General features: G+C 54.1%; 5 protein-coding genes across 5 annotated transcripts; 3 read left to right on the top strand and 2 right to left on the bottom strand.

Annotated features, from left to right (window-relative positions):
• Positions 1 to 3,383: 3,383 nt before the first annotated feature.
• On the bottom strand, positions 3,384 to 6,003 carry M406DRAFT_256293 (WD40 repeat-like protein; the record flags this gene model as incomplete). The annotated part of the gene is made up of 2 exons (XM_040917093.1): positions 3,384 to 4,076; positions 4,141 to 6,003. 2 exons carry the CDS (start codon positions 6,001 to 6,003, stop codon positions 3,384 to 3,386), a joined length of 2,556 nt encoding a protein of 851 aa, XP_040777283.1.
• A 645-nt stretch (positions 6,004 to 6,648) lies between these two features.
• M406DRAFT_256421 (WD40 repeat-like protein) lies at positions 6,649 to 7,977 on the top strand (the record flags this gene model as incomplete). Its single annotated transcript, XM_040917101.1, has 3 exons — positions 6,649 to 6,686; positions 6,755 to 6,923; positions 6,991 to 7,977. The coding sequence occupies 3 exons, from the start codon at positions 6,649 to 6,651 to the stop codon at positions 7,975 to 7,977; spliced, it is 1,194 nt and encodes a 397-aa protein (XP_040777282.1).
• A 2,991-nt stretch (positions 7,978 to 10,968) lies between these two features.
• Positions 10,969 to 14,398, top strand: M406DRAFT_106196 (uncharacterized protein; the record flags this gene model as incomplete). The annotated part of the gene is made up of 2 exons (XM_040915186.1): positions 10,969 to 13,100; positions 13,207 to 14,398. The coding sequence occupies 2 exons, from the start codon at positions 10,969 to 10,971 to the stop codon at positions 14,396 to 14,398; spliced, it is 3,324 nt and encodes a 1,107-aa protein (XP_040777281.1).
• A 1,164-nt stretch (positions 14,399 to 15,562) lies between these two features.
• Positions 15,563 to 17,511, bottom strand: YPT-1 (ER to Golgi vesicle-mediated transport). The gene is made up of 5 exons (XM_040926138.1): positions 17,368 to 17,511; positions 17,068 to 17,191; positions 16,961 to 17,008; positions 16,646 to 16,873; positions 15,563 to 16,491 (listed from the first exon to the last, which is right to left on the bottom strand). The coding sequence occupies exons 1-5, from the start codon at positions 17,376 to 17,378 to the stop codon at positions 16,294 to 16,296; spliced, it is 609 nt and encodes a 202-aa protein (XP_040777280.1). The 5' UTR covers positions 17,379 to 17,511; the 3' UTR covers positions 15,563 to 16,293.
• A 1,527-nt stretch (positions 17,512 to 19,038) lies between these two features.
• Positions 19,039 to 20,304, top strand: M406DRAFT_356284 (uncharacterized protein). Its single transcript, XM_040923401.1, has 2 exons — positions 19,039 to 19,449; positions 19,566 to 20,304. Exons 1-2 carry the CDS (start codon positions 19,131 to 19,133, stop codon positions 20,147 to 20,149), a joined length of 903 nt encoding a protein of 300 aa, XP_040777279.1. The 5' UTR covers positions 19,039 to 19,130; the 3' UTR covers positions 20,150 to 20,304.
• Positions 20,305 to 20,319: the final 15 nt, after the last annotated feature.

The following is a 20,319-nucleotide window of genomic DNA, read 5'->3' as shown; positions in this document are numbered from 1 at the left end:
GGACATTAGAGAGGGCATGGAAACAGATCCTACGGCCTACTCTTAGCGTGTCTTTTCCCGACTTTCTTCTGGTTACGCAGACGAGGAAAGGACGAGGATCTCTGGGCACTTCGCTATGCATTCATCATATCATCATCAATAAGTGCATGCGCTGAGCAACCAGCCCTGTCTGGCTTCCTTCGTTTCGCCCTTCTCATCTCCTCTTTTCTTTCTCTCCCCTTCCCTTCTCATCTGCTACTACTTTGTATGTCTCAACCAACCTTCGTCTCCTTCGAACCCCACAATTACCCACCTGGCATGCAGCAAGGAACCCCAAACGTTTTCAGCCCAATCATTCAGCCAAACAACCAGCCATTAAGAATGTGGAATGTCCTCCCCAGAAGAGAGAGAAAGAGAGAGCGAGATGACAAGAAACCTTCCCATTGGACCTTGTCGAGGTGAGGCAACTGATCACCTGAAAGGCTTCGTGTCAGCTACTACCACCACTACAGTAATACAGTAAGACAGACCCGGATGACCGCCCCCGAAGGTGCTTCCTCTGCCGATCCGATCCCCAGCGCGTGTCGACGGCAAGATGATAAGGTTTCGCCAGTCCCAAACAAGACAGCAGCGCCATCCGGATTTCTCGATTTGGGTCCCAGAACCGCACTACCATTACAGCCATACTACCATGCCGTGCCTGCCATGGTAGCATTATACCATTAGCTACCTCCTGACCCCCTCCACCCCCTTCCCAATTCTTCTATGATCCAACCCTCGTACTTCAGCCCTGCATCCTGCCGGGCTCCTGAGGGCTTCCTGACCACCGTCTACACCCACCCACCATCCAGAGGAGGAACAAAAGAAGAAAGAAAGAGAGAGCCAGTCCAAGGGAGGCTATTGGCCCAAAAGCAGGCTTCCCTTCTCTCGAATCCAGGCCAATCCGATGGGAGCGGACACTCACCAGGCCGACCGTGATCTGCAAGCCTGATGTACGCACCCGCAACGGTTCTGACAAATAACCTGCAGCAAGACAAGTACCACCACTACTTTCGTACTGCACGGAACACAATCCGCTCCTCTCTTCTTTCTTCTTAGTATGTTGATGTGTCAGGTTTTTCTCCATCTCAGTTCTGCTACGGAGCGCGAGGTCTCGAAGGATGGGATGAGGCAGGAAATCACAAACCGAGCCGAATTATTCTTCTTCCTCTTGCGCCCTCCTCCTACTGCCCGTGTACAGACAGGACTCATGCAACACGACATTTCTCAGTCTCCAACCAGAGCTTTTGATTGAGTTCCCAGGTGCGACCAACATGACGCTAGATAATGACAGCAGGAAGTTCCAAAATTCGGCCCATGGGATGACGACGGAGCGTTTTCCCTTTTTTTCTTCCCTTTGTTTCTTCTTCTCTACCCACAAAGCAGGGGTGGAGGAGGAGCTGCATTGAGTTTCTCCGGACTCATGTGAGCACGGCGCGATCTCGATATTGCTGTGCAGCTATAGGAAAGCAGAGAGACGGATGAGAGGGGGGTTGATAGGCCAGAACGGCTTTCCTCCCAGCTCCGTACGCTGCAGATACCGAGGTTCAGCCCTCGCTACCCCCCATCCGATGGCCCCCCAACCCACCAACCAACCCTCTCTCTTCCAGCCCCGGCTTTCACAAACTTCCATACCGTGCGCATGATATCTGACCCCTTTCAGGCCAACGCCCACTTCGTCTCTTGGGCCGAAGACGTGATTGCGTAAGCAATGGGGACAGAGAGACGACACCCGGATTACTCCCGAGCGAAGCTCTTGAAGCTCGTTGTGATGTCGTGCAGCTTCTTCCTGATGGCGTTGGTTGAGCCTCCTTCTCTCGAATTTTTCATTAAGGAGGGAGGGAGGGCATCATTATCCCATTGATGGACAAGACTACGAAAGTTCCCTCAACCTTTTCTTCAGCAACCCTCCTTCAGCAGCAGATGTAACGATACCCCTCCCCCCCCCCCGGGGCTGACATACAGGAATAGATAGACCTGAGAGACCCTGGGCGTCTTTTGTGGCTGAAAGTGTGCACATGTCTTCGTTTCGGGATGGATCATCTCCCTGACACACCGTTGCGTACTGCGTAGAGGTAAGAGGGGAGCCAGGAGAGGGGAGTGCAACAAGCGAGCGAAGGCTCTAGGCGGGTGAGGTTTAATCTCATTAGTTACCTGTCAACGTGCACAATGGTCAGCAGCACCGACCATGGGGGCAGGCTTTTTGATATTCCATGCCGTCTGCCAACAGAAGGAGAGACAGACAGAGTGTGAGAGAGAGGTATGATGCCTGACGCCTCATTTCATTGTGCCATGTATTCCCAGCCGAGGAGCGAACTCTCGAGATTTACCTACTGTAGCGCGTGTAAGTGCAAATGTGAATGTGATGCCGACGGTCTGCTTCTCACATCACTTTTTACTTGTGATACATCCCTTTTTATCTTAATTTCGTCGGCTCAAAAAGCAACAATTTCTCATCCCCCTCCCGTGGGCGGAACCCGGGCATCCTCCCGTGGTTGCCGTGCTGATCGGCCGCTGCGGACGGTCCCGCAGCCACCCAATAAACGCCAGATTGATGATGAGCCCTCTAGACCACCCGAATATCCCGTAAAGTGCAGGGCATTGCTTAACCCTTGGCCTTATAAAACTTCCTGGCGGCTGGTTGTTGGGCACACGAATACAAGGCTAGGCGACGATGACGGTCTCCGAAGAGTTTTTGTGGAAGGTTTACACGGGGTGACGGGGTTGGTCGTGAGATGTGCCCAAATTTACTTGCCTACTTTTACCAATTCCTGAAAACTTTGCCAAAAGAGACAACTGTCTCCAAATGAAAAGAAAGAAAGAAAAAGAAAAGAACAAAGAGAGAGAGAGAGACAAATTACATGTGTGGCTAAGGACGCGGGTGATCCCCTAAAGCAACCAACCTTCGTTTCAACGAAAGGAACAAGGCCTCAGAAAAAGGGAGAGTTGGCGTCTTCAGGTGTTCTACTTATGGCGGCGGCCGAGTTGCCTTTGCCTTGGGTGTCTAGTTCAAGCCAAGGAGCGCCCATCCGGCGGTGTGGCCTGGCTTGTCTCGCTCGAGTTGATCCTAAGGGTTCTTTTACGAGAATGAATACTATCCAAACAGGCAAGGCTGTTCATGTTCAGACGGTGGGAATGGGTGTTGTTCTTTGCGGATGTGAGGTGGTCCCCGAGACATTTTGGATCCGATGGCATGGTTCCGAGGGCTCGTGAACAATGCCAAGATCGGTTCTGTAGAATGATTATTGTCCTCGCCGAGGAGAAGTTGGTTTAAATTGGGAGGGGATAAACATTATGCCATTCCAAACGCCGTTTCCAACATTGACCAAACATGTCTTGTGCAGTCAGAGCCACAGTCATCCTCCTCACTCGAAATCGTCCATCCCGTTCACCCGCCTTTCGCCCACCTCGCGTATCTTCTCCCCCAGGATCGTCCGCCCATACCTCTCGGCCACCTTGCCCGCCGCCTCGATCATCCTGCCCGTGCGGTCCCGCATGAGCTCCACCATCTCGAGCGCGCGCATTCCCCGCTCCTCGCCCTCGCGGCACTCGCCCGCTAGCAGCTGCAGGAGCGTCTTGTCGATCTCTACCTCCAGCCTGGCCAGCGCCGACCGCTGCGCGTGCGTGCTCGTCGTCGCCTCTACGAGGTCCGCCATCTGTGCCGCCTGGATCCCGCGGAGCATGAATTGCTGCTCAAGCTTGCGTGACTCGGAGTTGCCTGAGTCATCAACGTCCATGTCGCCATCAGAGTCCTCGGCGGCGGCGTCATCCGTGGTCTTGTGCTGGGGCTTGGGCGTGGCGGAGTGGAGTGGGATGGAGAATTCGAACTCGGAGAGGAGGGGACGGGGGAAGTAAGGGTACTGGTCGCCACCCTTGAGAATGATACAGTGGAATTTGTTGTCTGCTACTGCGACCGGGTAATAGCTTTCTTGTCTGCGCCCAGAGGCCAGGCGAGGCAAGAGCTTTGTGTCGAGGAGGGGGACCCACGATGCACGGGATGGTTGGCGCCAGTGTAGCAGAGTCAAGAGAGTACCGGTGCTGTCGTAGATGCATGGGTCCTGCGGAAAGTTAGCATTTCGTGTGTTGCAAATTATCTCATCTGCTGCGCAAGGGCGGGCTTACCCCATTGTCCGAGAAGAAGACGCTCTTGATGGTGACACCCTCAGGCAGGGCGACCAGGTCTGCGTTCTGGCAGATCTCGTCCCGCTTCACATTCTCAATGCTGTAGAGCAGCTTCGTCCGGCCATCTGCACCACAAGGCCCGTTGCCAACCGTCAGGACGTAGTCTCGCCAGCTGGCACAGCTGACCATGGGCGTGATCTTTGGCCTATACACGCGGTAAGGCAACCCAAAGAGCGTGTACACACGGACGTAGTCCGCAGATGTTGTCACCGTGATGAAGGATTCGCCTAGGGACATGGCAAGGACGGCTTCGCCCTTTGGCAGCTCTGTCCTCCAGTCACTACGCTGTGTCCAGGTCTCGTGCGGCCGGTAGAATATTGATGCTGGCGTGTCCTCCTTGTCATCTTGCGTCGGTGGACATGCAAATAACGTCCCGTTCTCATTGAGGCAGGCCTTGTCGTAATTGAATGTATCGGTGAAATGAAAGTCCCGGTGAAACTCATGATCATAGAATTCCACTGTCACGGTGTTGTGTGAATCCTGATCAACTGTCCATACGAAACCGATCAAGTTCAGGCACAAGTACTTTCTGTTGCCTCGCCAGGGGGTTGAACCCGGTTGGAATGCCTCATGATACTGAGGCCGCAAGAGATTGGCACGCTTGTTGGGGTGATCGCCAAAGAGGTCATCATCATCGGCAGGCCGCTTCTGGCCCAGAGTATAGCCAGCACCGTCATCGTCCACGACGAACCCATCGTCTTCTTCTCCGAAGCCGTCGTCAAGGAGAGAGTCGAGATCATCCGTCAGCTCTGTGCGTGCGGCCGGTGGACGCGGTTTCAAGCCGTTGGCCAGCGGCCTGCGGACATTTGCCGAGACTTCTGACAAGGGGTCGTGGATGAAAGGCGCCGGCTGTTTTGGCATCTTGAGCAGTATAGCAAACTGATCGGAGATGAAGTCCGGGCAGATGTAGACCTCGCCTGATGTTGTGGTGAAGGACAACAGGTTGTTGGTGGGGTGCCATGCGAGATCCATCACGTCGGCGTACTCGTATCTCGCGATGATGGACTGGTCCTTGGTCTGCCAGACGAGGATCTTTTTATCCTTGGCCGCTGTTGCCAGCATGGCCCCATTGGGCGACCAGGCAATGGCTGTGATATCTCCCTCGTGTCCATTCCTGAAACTCCGCTGATTGGCCCAGTCATCCTTGGAAACGACCTGGATATCTCTGATGGGTGTTGGCGCGGCAAAAGCCCTCCCATCCGGGTGCCATGCGACCACAGAGGAGGATTCGGAGTCCGTCTCGACCGCCCCGATCACACCGTCGACTTTTCTGATCAGTTCAGGTCTCTCGGGCGCGGTCATCGAGTAGATGTAGAGGACACCATCCGTGCAGGACAGGGCCAGCAAACTGCCTCTGGGGTCGAAGGCAACATGTTTCGTGGGTCTGTTGTGCTCCTTGAGGATGAACAGCTTCGACGTGTCCTCCGTCCCGACGACCTTGACGGTCAGCTCGTCGCTGGCGACAGCACAGAGCTTCCCATCTGGAGACAAGGCCACATCGCGGACAGGCAGGTTGCAGCGAGTGAGGAACCTCTCGAATGTGTGCGTCTCAAGCGAGTAGAGGCTGACGGTGCCGTCTTCGGAGCCGACGATGAAGAATTCGTTGTTGGCCACAACGCTAAGGTTCTGCTCCTGACAATCGTCGATATTGATGGGCTCTCCGTCGTACCCCGTCTTGTACAGACGAATAGTGTTGTTTGATCCCACCGTCACCAGTTTCTTTCCATCTGGCGTATACGCGCAGTGTGTTGACCCTTGCAGATGGGCTGGCCGGCCGCGTACTTTCTGCCCAGCTGTGGCCATGTTGAAGTTCTCAGTCCCGGTCACAGGCCGTTCGCGTTCAACAATGTGATATTCCTAGGATCCTCAAAACGTGATGATTCCTGGTGAGTTGGCTAGATTTTTGGCAAGTGGTGATGTTCCGCGCCGAATTTGGGAGACGCGTCTTCCTGAATTCGACGCGACAGTTCGCGGCGGGGCCAATTAAGCTAACGACAGGGGACCCACGTCGCATGACAGGGGCACAAATCACTGAAGGCAGTAACTACCGCTTTAGTCTCTGCCGCCTCTTTTTTTTTTTTTATGTCACCAAATGCATCTCGAACTTGTTGCCTATTTGTTTTCTTTCTTTTCGCCCCTCTTCACTCTTCTGATGAGTGATCTCCCAAGAACCTTTTCAATGAGTTGCAAGTATATCTTCCCTCTACAGCCTAACTGATTCTCTCATCTTTCTCCCGGACTCAAAATTTTGCACCATCAAAAAGGACTGCAGTGGCACTTCTCTTATCGTAGAGCTGCCACCTCGTCAAGCATCAGAGATACGTAAGGCGACCGCTCCCAAACAACAGCATTACTGTAGGATCTACCTCATCGGCTTCTAAGGATACGGCCATTCAGGTTATTGAACAATTATATATCCTGCCTACCTCAAGACGGAGCCTTCCAAAGATGAACTCCTCAGACCCACGGCACTTCTTCGAGTCGGAGTGAGTACGCTCGGCACACTGACATAACGATCGCTGGGACAGCTTTCTGAACTGATTTTTGTATAAAGCGCAGCTCAGAGCAACAGAGAGAGACGTGATGCCAAATCAAAGAACAAGTATGGCACGCCCATCGCTCTCAAGTCAAAGATAGCAGCGGCAGCTTTAGATCCCAACTCGCCGTCTGACAGCGTCTTTGTTGCCGAGTCTGTTGGTTCAGTGAGGAGAATCAACATTGATGTACGCAGAATTCCGTAAAGACAAGTCTCATATACCCTATCATGAGACTCTCTAACTTGGACTTCAGATCGATGACACCAACATGGTCTATCGTGGGCCATCTGCTCCTGTCACTTGCGTTGTGGTCGGCGGTCCGCAAAATGAGACCGTATTTGCCGGGTCTTGGGATAAGAACATCTGGTCCTGGAATATTGAGACGCGGCGGCCTGGAATTAAATTTGTTGGTCACTCGGACTTTGTGAAGGCTGTCGCCTGCGCCAAGATCAGCGAGAAGCATGTGCTTATTAGTGGCGGCGCCGATAAGAAGATCATTGTCTGGGATATTGCTACTGGATCCCGCCTTCACACCTTGCAGGACTCCGTGACGAGCATGCTCGCTGTGCAGTCCCTGGCCATCGACCCCATCATGAGCTCAGGTGAGGAGCTCGTCGTCGTCAGCGCTGGGAGTGACCCACATCTTCGGAGGTGGAAGGTTCGGCTGGACGGCTGGGAGCAGCTCCTCGACGCGGCGCCGGCAGCACCCAATGTAGAGAGGAGGCTGCTCTCTGTACACGAGACGGGAGTGTACAAGATCTTGTTCGACCGAGCTGGCGATGAGATCGATCTGTGGACTGCCAGCGCGGACGGGACTGCCAGATGCTTGTCCCGCGGCAAGGCTTTCACAACTGAAGACTGCCTGGAACATGGAGACCACGTCCGCGCAGTGGGGGTGACGGAACAGTGGATTATCACTGCGGGAAGGGACGAGGACTTGAAATGCTGGGACCGAACGTCTGGGGCGTTGTATTGCGCCCTGGAGGGTCACTACGACGAAGTGACGGATCTGGTTGTCCTTGAGAGAGGCAAGGGTCATGATGAGAGGCTTGTAAGCGTCAGCATTGATGGCACAGTACGAGTCTGGCCGCTGGGTAAGGCAGGACTCGACGCCGCGGTGGAGGAGCAAAGCAAGCCCCCGACCAATGGAGCAGAAACTGAGCCTGCCAGGGTAGAGGAGCCTAACGGCATGCTCACTGCCGAGGAGGAAGCCGAACTGGCCGAGCTGATGGACGACTAGCTCGAAGGAGTGCGCTCAGCTGGCTGCCTTCCCACCCTCGAAACTTGAGGATGCCTCCAATAGCAGACCTCACTTCCACCCTGCTGTTTGACCACCCACTCCGTTGGGCATCAACCAAGCCTCATAGGCCTGCGAAGCCCACGAGGGATTCTGGTAGATGCGCCCAGCTGGTAGACTCGGTCATACTGGCTGGCTCTCCTCAGGCCCTCAACACGCTGAAAAGCCCGAAAAGGAATGGGCTCGGCCCCAAGTCAACTCGCGGCCTCTGGAGGCTATATGCGACTCAATAAAGAGAATTGAAAAGCACAAATTGCTCAGAGAACGGATAGTCTGCGTGAAGAACTGTCCTCCGTGTTCTGACCATCGCTGGCTGGCCGGAAATTGACCTCGCTATCGCTGCTGGATGTCAGAGGGTTACGCTGCGTCAAGCCTTGCTAACGGTGGCACGTGGCGTGGCATACCTTCATTGCCAGTCTTCCACAACGGTCGATGCCTTGTTGGGAGAAGCTGGGATAAAAGACAGGCGGCAATGGAACGCAGAGAGCACACACACAAGGCCCATCGTCACATCGTTTTATTGACACGGCACAGGATATTACAGACTTGCTTTTGACGGCATTACGGCATTAGCGGGCGCAATAATATGCCCAGGATAACGCAGGGGAAGTGCATGAAGGCGGCTCCTTGCATCGCGCGGAATCCCATTGGAATCTTACTGACCAACGGCGTTTGAGTTTCTGCTCATCATCATCTCCACGAGACTCGGATATATCACAACAATGGAATCACCTCTCGAGGCCTGGATGGTCAGGAGCTGTAAGGGAAGCTCAAAGGATTATCCTTCGTCAGATAAGGTGGATCACCGGCTGGGCTCTAGGGTGGGATTGGCAGTGGGGACCCCGGATGTAAGCCCTCGTGGGCCTACTACTACACAAATGGATATCAACTGCAACCTACTGTGGTACCAACTCATCAAGCCTTCAGCCGCCCTGCATGGCTCTATCATCACAAGTCGTTTCAGCCCATGCAATGGCAGTCAAGCAGGACGGAGCCGCATTAGCGCAGCATGTGGCGTTGCGGCGGCGATCCTGCGTCTTAAGTGGTGTGAAACAAAATCTCTCTTTCTCTCTAAACTCTCGACACACGACACGAACACGAAGAAAAAGAAGGAAAAAGAGTTAACGCAGCGGACCATACAACCCTGGGACCTAGACACATACACACACTCACACACACCCACACACCCACACTGGCTGCCCAAAAGATTATTACGGGATCTTACTATATATCGAGAGGGTATGTCTTTATCCTCAGCCTTCGGGTCGAGGTAGTCAATGATTGGCGGACGTGATGGGGGAATTACGGGTCGATACATGTCGAACACTGATCGTCGCCTCGTCCTACCATTGTTGGCTCAACGTTACTCTTCGTCACGGATCACAACTCGCGTGCCTGTCGGCTGTTCTCGTCGACCTTCGCGAACGTGCTTTGGTTGTCGGGCTCAAGCCGTATCCTTGACTAGGGGCCATGGCCTTCCGGGTCTTGGCCCTTTTCGCCCGCCTCGTCGCCCGTGATTGGTAACACATCCGTGAGGCGGCAAGCCACAAGTGTCGAGAGGACTGCCTGTCACTGGCCTCCACGAGACAGGCTAGTATTTGCCGGCGGAGTGGGCGGCCGCAGCAGAGATATCCTGGGAACTAATGTAGTGCTTCAAGATCCGCCGCTGGCCGAGCCGACACCTGTACACTCGCAGAAGTTTCCCCCCTCTCTCTCCCACCCATTGCGCACCGCTCGCTACAGTGCCGGGGCGTGTATCAAAACGAACTACTACTGCATGATGATCAGGCAATTTTGGTATAATCGTCCGATGCAAGTGCGCGCGAGAGCTACTTACCAAGTTAACCCTATGCATGGACGGCTTTTGACTCGAGAGCCTTTGTGGAAAAAGTCTATTAGACTCGCGTTCCTAGATTGGGGCTGGAGCAAACGGTGCCGCTAAATCAGCGCAGAGACGCTTGGATGAAGGAAGCCCTTTGGAGTGAATCAGCCAGCCAACCAGCCAGCCAACCAGCCAGCCAACCAGCCAGCCAACCAGCCAGCTATGCATCTTTCCGAGGTGCTCAGACGCTTACTCTGTCTTGCTCATTGGCCATAGGAGGATGACGAGCTGCATCCCAAGCATAACCCCGGATACTGCCGAGAGTCGTATTGGGAGGACTGGGCCGTTAGACCGATCTCGACGAACGGCGCCAGCTCGTTGGAAAGCGCATGGCGTTAGTCCGGGCGCATCGTCGAACACCCTATTTGGTTTCTCCGTGGCGCCTACAGGTTTAGGTAGAGCGAACGAAGCACTGCCATTCATTGCTGAGACTCTCCAGTCTGCTTCGGATCGCTGCTCGCTGGCTGTCACACACACCCCAAGATCCAGAGCTGTCCCGGAGTGGCCCAAAGGAAAGTCAGGTAGGACGGACGATAATTTCTCGCCCATTGTCACACTACTCTCTCTCCCTCCCCTCTTTTCGAGGTCTTGCCTCGACCTTTGGTCACCATCTCTCACACATAACTATCTTCAGCCAGAGTTAATATCCGAGTGTTGGCGTTGCTTTTCCTCGTCTTGGGCCTTTAGTGATCCATCGAGGCAGAGCATACGGCGTGTCCTGATCAAACCTTGCTTGCTCTATCTGTGCTACCCACTACGGTATTGTTCATTAGACCGACGCACTTTCACCTTTTTCCCTCTCTGGCCGGGCCCCCTCATATTCGGCGTGCGTATGCTGTTACGGAACCCGCGGGGGAACGCAAGGGAATCCAGAAGAACCTCTATGCACGGCAGAACATAGGACTAGATGACGTCTTTCGACACGTTTGGTCCCCTCCCTTGCTTCTGAGATATACAATAACATCCTTCCAAAAAAAATTAACTTTGGCGGTACAAATCAGTCTCGAGCACTGACAGGCGAACACAGGACGCCAACTCTGGGCTCCGTGACGATGATGATGGAAGCTGTGGGACAACAATGCCATGGAAGTCTGGTCGCTTTCGAAGGTCCGGCCGACATTGTGTCAACACAACTTGGACTCCTCCCCACATGCTCACAAGTCCTGATCTTACCCAGTGTGCAACACTACATGACAGGAGACAGCAACACCAAGACCCGTTTCAGCGCTCGATCCTACGTCAAAGACGTCCATGAGGCGGCCCTGGTGCGTCGCGACGTTGCTCTGCAGTTTCTCAACGAACTAGGCAGGGACAACAAGACGAGGCTAGTGTTCCTCCACGGGGGAACTGCCAGCGCGGTGGCGCAGTGTATCTCGGTCATCAACGAGCGACAAACATTCGGTGACATCCACAGGGCGGAGTCGATATTCAGGGACGTTGTGAGGGATGGCACCAAAGGCTTGGACCTGGAGGAGAAGCACGTGAACCAGGAAGCCCTGGATCTGCTGGATAGCGAGCGGGACAGAGAGGCCATGCTGCGGGAAGAGGATGATGATGATGAGGATCCCATCACCAGGGCAATGAGGGCCGCCGATGTTCTCTATCAGGAGACCGAGTCACTCCAACCGATCGACTGCTACATCAGGACACGACCGCGGAGCTTGAGCCTGCCGATGCTCGCTTTCTCGGACGACCCGGGCGAGGACTCACCATTCTTTGTCTTCGGAGCGCCACCAGACGAGGAAGACAGCATCCTCTATGACATGGACGAGGAGGAACTGGCCAGCCAGCCCAAGGAGGAAGCCACGAGACAGCATGAAACGCAGCAGCAGCATACTACGTCGAGAGACCAGCAAGGCACTCCTCCGAGGTTAAGAGTGTCGGTGCCCAACCGACTTGTAGGCTCAGCGGTCGAGTCTGGCACCAACGAACGCAGCCCCGAGAGTCGATCGGCCCCTCGTCCTCTCTCGCTGGCCACCGATAACTACATGTCGCCTCCTGCTACGCCGGATGGTGTGGTCTACGGCGAAGCGAGACTCGTACAAATGCAAGCCTCCAAATCGCACAGATCGACCAGGAAAACACGATCACTCGATGACCTGGCACTGGACCACGCGCTTCACCGCAGGGCAGCCATCACCATGGGTATTTCACCTCCGAAGAACAGCGCGTCGCCACTGGACAGTCCTGAGGCCAAGAGTAGGCACTGGTCGATTGTGGAAGACCCTTACTCTAGCAACAACCTTCTCCACCTACCCGACGTCCAGTTTGTCAAGGCACACACGACGACGATTCGAAAATCCCCGACCTTTACCGAAAGCCTTCCCAGACCTGCGAGGGAGATTTATAATAATCACCAGGGGAGTGACGCTGCGGCGAGATCCGATGAGCAGCAGGACGAGTCCTATGGAGTTCTGCAGCCTGTGCTGCCGCTTCATGAAGATCTCGTCATCCACTTCACTGGCGAGGGATCTGATTATGTCCTAGACTCCATCATCCACCTGTTCAGAGACGACGCCTCCTACCCACGCACAGTCACGTCGCCTTACTCATTCGGGACAATGGATGAGGATTCATATCCATCCACACCTCGGACGGTGGATCTCTTCGACCTGGAGGACAACCAGATTGGGTTGTCTCCAGTAGCTGAGGTGCCTTCTTCGGACGAGGCATCAGACTATGGCCCATCTGCAGCTCGTGGGAACCACGACGTCCGCGCCGCCTCCAACGCGGTATTACAACCATTAAAGCCGCCGCCGCCTCCGCCGCCTCTGGACACCCAGCAACAGCCCTCGACTCCGGCGCAGACCCCAATATCTCCAGTCGCCAGACAGACGAACACAAATTTTCATGACTTGTCCTTCAACAGTCATCCCAACGCTGTTGCGATGCAAAATGCGCTGCGGGTGGTACTGGATGTGTACTTTCCTTCTCGTCGGGATGGCGAACAGCATCGATTCAGCTGCCCCTCGCTCTTTGACGCTGAGCGGCTGTGGAAGCCCATCTTTGAGGAATCTGAGACTACAGGGAACAAGAAGCCGAGAGCGAGGACCGCCGATCTTATTCTAGCCATTGGGTGTCAGAGAGGTGTGAGGAGGGAGTTGTTCTCAGCGCTCACTGGACAGGTTGAGAAACTGGGCTCGAGGTCGAATGGAATGTCTCGCAGTGGCCGTCTGGATATCAGGTAGGCTACCACCACTACCACTCATGACAGTCTGACTATGACCATGGAAAAGCAGAAGAAGGTGGTTGTTTTTTTTGTTTTTTTTTTACTGACAATGGCTCTACAGATACTTGATAGCCAACGCCATGCATTCCATCACCACACAACACCTGATCGACCCAGCACACCACAAAATCTTGGATCATCCCTATCTCCTCGCCTGTCTCCTGGTTCCTCAACTGGAGACGTATCTGGCGAGCAACACCATGACCCGCTTTCTCCTCCTCGAATATCCAGCAGAGCACCTCGCCACCGTCCTTGCGCTACAGGAGCTTATCGGCTCAGACATGCTCAAGGTGGCAGGTATCATCGACGCCGAGGCCTCGTCCCCGTCCAGTGAAGAGATTCCCTCCTCCTTTTCTTCTTCCCCCTCCCCTTCTCTATTTCCGCTGCGCGCTGCCCACATCTCATCCAGATCCGCATCCTCGTCCAATGCCTCCTCAGAAGACTCCACACCGACCATAGAAAAAACCCTGAACGCACTCCTGCTCCCAGGGTCTCCTTTCATCCCCGACTTCCGAGTAGGAGCAGCAGCAGTATCATCATCATCACAGCCAATGTCCCCCTTCCCAGTGCCCAGAAACCGCCAGTCCTTCTCCCGGGCAGACTACCTCCTGCCCTCCACCGCCACAGAGGCCGAGATCGCCTCCTTCATCTCGGCCATCCTGAAGGCCCTTGTCGAGATTGATTCCTTCTATATGCCCGACATGTCACGGTCTGCTTCTGCTTCTGCTGCTGCTGCTGCTGCTGCTGCTTATGGTACCAGACCAGCTGCAGTCGGGATGGTGGGCAGAGGCGCACGACCGCTGCCGAGTGTGGTGAGCAGGTTCACGGCCGCGCCCGTGTCGCCGCCGCTCTCTCCCAGCAGCGACGTCGTTGTTGGCCGCAGGTCACCATCTGCTCTCCTGTCATCGCCACCCGCCCCTCCCGTCCCACCAATTCCGCCCTTCCTGGCGAAGAGGGACAGCTCGCCCTCGCGCGGCAGCATCCGCTCGGCACGAAGCCGCTTGGGCGTGCTTGGGCTGGGCCACATCGCGACACCGGGGCCGCGGTCCCTCACTAATGGCGGCGACGAAGGTCATGGGATGGCTGGGGGGCCGCCGAGCCTGTACGCCGTCAGTATGGCGACGGAGACGGAAGAGAGGGAGGGGGAGTTTTATGATGACGAGGAGAGGCGGCTGATGCCCATGTATATGCGTACTAGCGAGCTGCGCAAGGGGAATAGCAGGAAGGCGATGAAGTGGCTTGGGTTGACGTAGAAGGTCCTGTGGAAAGGAGGGGGGAAGAAAGAAGAGAGAAAGAAGAAGAAGAAGAAGAAGAAGAAGAAGAAGAGAAGAAGAAGAAGAGAAGAAGAAGAAGAAGAAGAAGAAGAAAAGAGGAGTTCTGGTGTTTTATTTTGGATGAGACGAAAAGTGTGTGTGTGTGCCTTAAGCTGTCCTTCTATTTTTTATTTTCTAAGGGCCTGGGTTGTGCATGTGTCTGGTTTCTGATTTTGTGCTGGAGCCAGTTGGCACTGCTTCGATTCTTTCTTCTTCCCCCCCCCCCCCCCCTTATGATTGTTCTGATGATGATGGGAATTTCATAATGATCCTGATGACAAAACGACTCTCGCATGCCCTTTGACATGGAGAGAGTGAAAAGTATAAGGGGAAGGGCTGCATGTCATAATACTTTAAATAAATTGGAAGGTGGGGGGGGGGGGGGTGCAAGAAGTATATGCCATTTTCCCCCCTCTCTAAATTCGAGAGAGTTTGCAACAAATACAGTTGATTGTTACGGATGTAATCTGGATAAGAAGTTGTCTTTCTTAAGAATAGATCTACAAGCCTTGAAAGTGCAGCAGAAGAGAGGAGACAGAGGGAAAAAAAGGAAACATGGCCAGCCACACAAAGACACACTCACTCTCTCTGCACCAAGAACTAAGCCATTCTACACAAAAATCAATACCCAACCCCAAACAAGGACTGGATTAACCCCCCTCCCCTTCCCCAAAAAGGAAGGCCTCAACGCAACACCTGTCTTCCAGTCACGATCTCTGACCAGCACATTCAGGTCGCAAGGGAGAATTCACCGCGCTCAGCACAACTACCTCAGGGGGTTGTTCTCCCCAAATTCCAAGGTCTCCTAACGGACCGACTTACAACATAGACCAGAAGTCACTGGAGGTAACATACATTAAACCTGTTGCAAAGACTTCGGCTCTGAAGGAGGGCACATGCTACGTCACTGCAACCCAGGCTACTCATGGGACTCCGAGTCGACTCTGAGGCAATTTGGTCGGCCAGGTAAGTCATCACCGCGAGTTGGCGCTTTTTTAGCATATCCGAGTCCAACAATGTGGAAAGGGGGAGGTTCATCAGGATGGTGACTGGTGTTATTAGGAGTCGTCTTTTCACACAGTACACGGCACAAGCCAAGGAGGACCAGGAAAGGGTCTGATAGACCAGTCGTATTGAGCGTCTTTCGTACCTACGTCCCTAACCTCAGGAGAAGGAGGAGAAACCCGAAAGAGGAAAGCAATGTCCACCAGAAACCCGTAAACAAAGCAGGCAAAACCAGGCAAGAGGAGACGGAAGAAGGAGAAAGGTTCACATGTGGAAAAATCAGAACGACAAAAACAAACTCCAGCAGTGTATGTTATTATGTGGTCTGTGATGACTCGCCATGCCCGGCGGAAAAAAAAAAGGCCACGGGGTCAGAAAAGGGGATGCCCATCCATCAGTCCGTTTGTCTCCTGATTGCATCAACTGACCCTTTTACCGTCCGTCATGGGAACAAGCCAGATGATGCTCTAGAAGATTAGATGCTCTGCCTGGTCCACCATGACGATGTGTGCTGCTGCATCCGAAGTTCCCCCATCGATCCTCTTGATCCGGAAAGTGAAATCCAAAGTGACGGCCACTTCAGTCTATTGCGCAGCCAGAAAACACGCGAGAGAAAAAGAATTTCCATGTAATTCGCAAAGCCGTGGTCGGAGGCCTTCAACGAGCAACCCCCCCAATGTCCTGCGCGTGCATCACTCATTCCCACAGTTCGTGACGGTCGTGAGCGAAATGGCCTTCGAGTTGACGCCGGGTTGGTTGGTTGATTGGTACTTGTACAAAAAAGTTCGAGGCAGGCGGGTAAAAAGGTGTTGTCGGTCGGAAGGGGCTTCTTAGCAGCAGCTGTTGCTGGATCCCGACGAGACACCATGGCCCTGGCCAACCTGGACGGATGGCTTGGTGTTGTTAGTGGCTGTGGTGCCCATGCGCTCCTTGATCTGCCGGGCCATCGTCAGGAAGGCCTGCTCGACATTGCTGGCGTTCTTGGCCGAGGTCTCGAGGAACGGGATGCCCAGGCTGTCAGCAAACTCCTGTTGTTGTCGATTTTGCATGCGGTCAGTTTAAGTGGGTCCGATAGAGATAGGCGCGCAGTGCCAGCATGTGACGATGAGTACAGTCTCTCAGCTGCCGCGGTGGTCATCTGACGGGATAGATTTGTTGGCGGGAGGGGGATATATCTCGTACCTTTGCGACGGTGTAATCGACAACCTTCTTGTCAGCCATATCGCTCTTGTTTCCGACCAGAAGCTTGTTGACGCCCTCGGTGGCGTATCTGTCGATCTCCTGGAGCCACTGCTTGACATTGTTGAACGAGTCCATGTCTGTAACATCGTAGACGACGCAGATGCCGTGGGCGCCACGGTAGTAGGAAGAAGTGATGGTCCGGAACCTCTCCTGGCCAGCAGTATCCCACTGTTCGATGAACCCGTCTGTCAGTTATTGCCTCCCAGAAGATAGCCTCGCTTCGTATCTGAGAGGAGGGGGGAAGGGGAGCCTCACGATCTGCAGCTTCACCGTCTTGCCATCGAGCTCAATCGTCCTGATCTTCTGTCCGGGGTGTCAGTTATCGAAATCGTCACCTCTTTGGGGGGTCCAATAGCACGTACGAAGTCGACACCGATTGTGGAAATGTAGGACTCGGTGTATGTGTCGTCGGCGAATCGCAGGAGCAAGCAGGACTTTCCGACACCGGAGTCACCGATGAGGAGCAGCTTGAAGAGATAGTCGTATCTAGGAAAGAAGCATCAGTACACAAACTCGTTCGGGTGGGAACTCGAGAAGGCCGCTTCGCAGGCGTGCGGTGTGGACGATAGGGCTGGAGAAGGAGGCGCTCTAGAAATCGGTCAGCATGGAGGCGGCTTTCGAGGCAGGATGGCGGAGGGGTACGGAGGGCTGCCACGTACTACTCAGGATTCATCTTGGCTTTCGTTGAAGTGATGGCTTTTTGGAATCAGAAATGAGGCGTAGAAAAAACACTGGGATGGTTGGCAGCGCAGAAGAAAAACCAGGTCGACGGCAGAGTAGGTGGTTGATGGATGGATGGTTTGAGGTGTGAGGTTGGAGGTTGGAGGACGGAAGACGGTCGAGTGTTAGGCAACGTCAGTCGGTTTGGGGCGGTCGCCTTGGGCTTGGGTTGGGGGAAGTCTGAGACCTGAGAGGCCCTGAGGCGCAGGATAGGCCAGCAGACACCAACAGAGCAGGGAGGCGGCAGGGATGACCAGCTGAAGTCACGTGACCCAGCAGAGACAGAAGATAGTCTCGACTTGGATGAGAGAGACAGATAGGCTCTGATGAATGAGCACCAGGATGAAATTTACCAAGTGTAAGTGTTGTCCCAGCATTTTTACAGCTAAATTTGAAATCCTAGTTGCGTATCATGAAAGAATGGCAAACACTTCATGTCATAATGTCACCATCTGGGCTCTTTGGGTGAAACTCATTGTTACTTTCCGGATGTACGGGACTTTGGGTGGGGGGCTCAGGCCTCCCAGCGGTTAGCCCTTTTGAGTGTGTACAGTACTAGTATACTTCAAAGCACGAACCAGCCGTGCCAATGCCTCACCACACACTCTGTTTGAGTCAAGCTGTGTGCAGCTGATTGCTCCGCTTGTCCAAGTCATACTGCAGGAATGACTTTGTGGCAGATGGACAACTGATGATGTGCACAGATGTTATCATCCTATGTTAACAAATGACAGGGTCAACCAGTCACGCTCAGGGTTCTTGAACATCCCACGTGGACATGGTTTCATTCCTCAGTAACTACGTACTGAGTAAGGGTCAAATCCCAGCACATGGCTTCTAGAATCAATCAGTAAACCTTCTGGAGCCTCAGGCCCTACTATGTATATCCCTCCCCTAATACTGGTGTCACAGCACACGCACTCGCCATTTGTGATGCGACGCAACGCATGCAGCCTTGACTTCCGCTGCTTGGCCAGGTCTGCTAAGCCAGTGAGTAGATATGGCTGTCAGCTTCTAAAAATGTCGAGATAAAATGGAGTACTTGTTGTACAAGAGTTCCCGATTGTGTTAGTTATGAGTCCTGCATCGAGTCCGAGCAATATTATTTTCATTGAAGACATTAAAGACATCCCAAAGGCCATGCAAATGTATAACTGACTTCTTGATGCCATTTGCACCTCTTCAAACTTTGGAAGCTCCTCCTCATGCTCCACAGGACTCACCTCGACACAGACACACATCACTATGTACAATAAACAAATTACTACTGTACTATGACTATTCAAGCTCATCCACCCGAAGCGGATTGACTTCTTTGTCCTTGTTTCTATTTTTTTTTTCCCACGCTTTCCCTGACGATCGCTGCACAGTGGACGCTGTGGAGAATGCGGGGGAACCTGGGGCCCCCCTGGTCTTCTGTAGGCGGCAAGCCCTGTGGAGCCCCTGTAAACATGCTGGGTTGCTCCAATGATTTGCAACGATATGACAATTACTTGCTCCAGCTGCTTGGGGATCTTAAAGTTTGCAGCATCACCTGAGCTCACATAGCAGAAAGCCATTCTACCTACTACTTACTTTTTACTCACTCACTCACTCACTCACCCACACCACACCTCCCACCTCAACTTGCTAGTCCTTAGATCTTCTCAATAATTTTATCATATGACAACTTTCTTCTCCTCATTCATGTAGTGAACCCAACCCAATGTCCGCTCCTTGCCGAGTTCTGCGGACCTCCTCAACCTCCTCCCCCTCACCCAGAGATGCTCTGAGCCGTTCGGCCGGCGCCGGGTCGCGGTGTTTTCTCTTTACGCGTGCCTCAAAGCCCGTTGCAGCAACAGCTCAGACGAGCTCGGAGCCAAGACCCAAGGCCACAAAGCCTCACAGTACACTACAAGAGGCGAATCCTCGGAACCTGCCAGAAGTATGGTTCAACCCAACCTTCCCATACGGCAACAGCAAACCACCCCTCGGCCAGGGCCCAGACAAACCACCAGATGAGCGCAAGGTGAAGCTTGGAAAGAGTATGCTCCATTCTCCCCTTCCACCCTGTCCCGTCCTGTCCTACTCTACCCCGCCCGACTCGGAACGAAGAGAAATAAAGCATAGCTAACGAGAAGACACCACGCACCACCACCAGCCCTGCGTATCCTGCAGGAACGCCTCCCAACGCTCCTCCAGTCCCCCCTCCCGCAGGAGATCCTCGCACCCAACATCAGCCTCCACCTCTTTCCCTCGACCCACCCACACCTGCCCACCGTGTCGGGCCGCGTCGCCTACATCGCCGCCCTGTGGACATCGCCCATTGCCTGGAACCGGCTGCCCATCATAGGCGATGTGAAGCTCGAGATCCTGTCCGAGCGCATGGTGAAAGAGCAGGGGAAACGCACCGGGTCCGGCGCCGAGCAGCTGGTGGTGCGGTGGCGGACAACGGGGGGTTCGGGGATTGGGTGGAGGCTGCCTTTTCGGGAGCTTTTTCAGGTGAGCGACGGGCAGGCGGCCGAAGGGTTCACGGGCCTGTTCATCTTCGAGTTTGATGACGAGGGGAGGATCCTCAGCCATACAATCGAGCACGTCCAGTCGGGAGGCGAGTGGGAGAGGGGCGTGGGCGCCAAGTTCGTGGGGCTGACGGACTGGCTGTTTGGGGGTATGAGAGGGGGCCGGGAGGGCTGTCCTGCTTTCGAGATCCAGCGGGACCACCTGCGGCGGCGCAGGTCGGGGTGACTTCACGAGGACAGAATAGAATGTAAATGGGCGTTCAAAGGGGCGGGGAGGCGGTTTATTGTGGAAAATAACATTTGGGAGCGACACATGCCACTCATACCTACCTACTCTGTATAAACAAAAAAAAAATGGGAAATGGACCCAACATAGACTTGATATCCGGTGGGGAA

The sequence above is a fragment of the Cryphonectria parasitica genome, assembly GCF_011745365.1.
Source record: "Cryphonectria parasitica EP155 unplaced genomic scaffold M406scaffold_4, whole genome shotgun sequence".
NCBI classification, from domain to species: Eukaryota; Fungi; Ascomycota; class Sordariomycetes; order Diaporthales; family Cryphonectriaceae; genus Cryphonectria; species Cryphonectria parasitica.
This window is presented reverse-complemented; position numbering and strand designations above follow the sequence as displayed.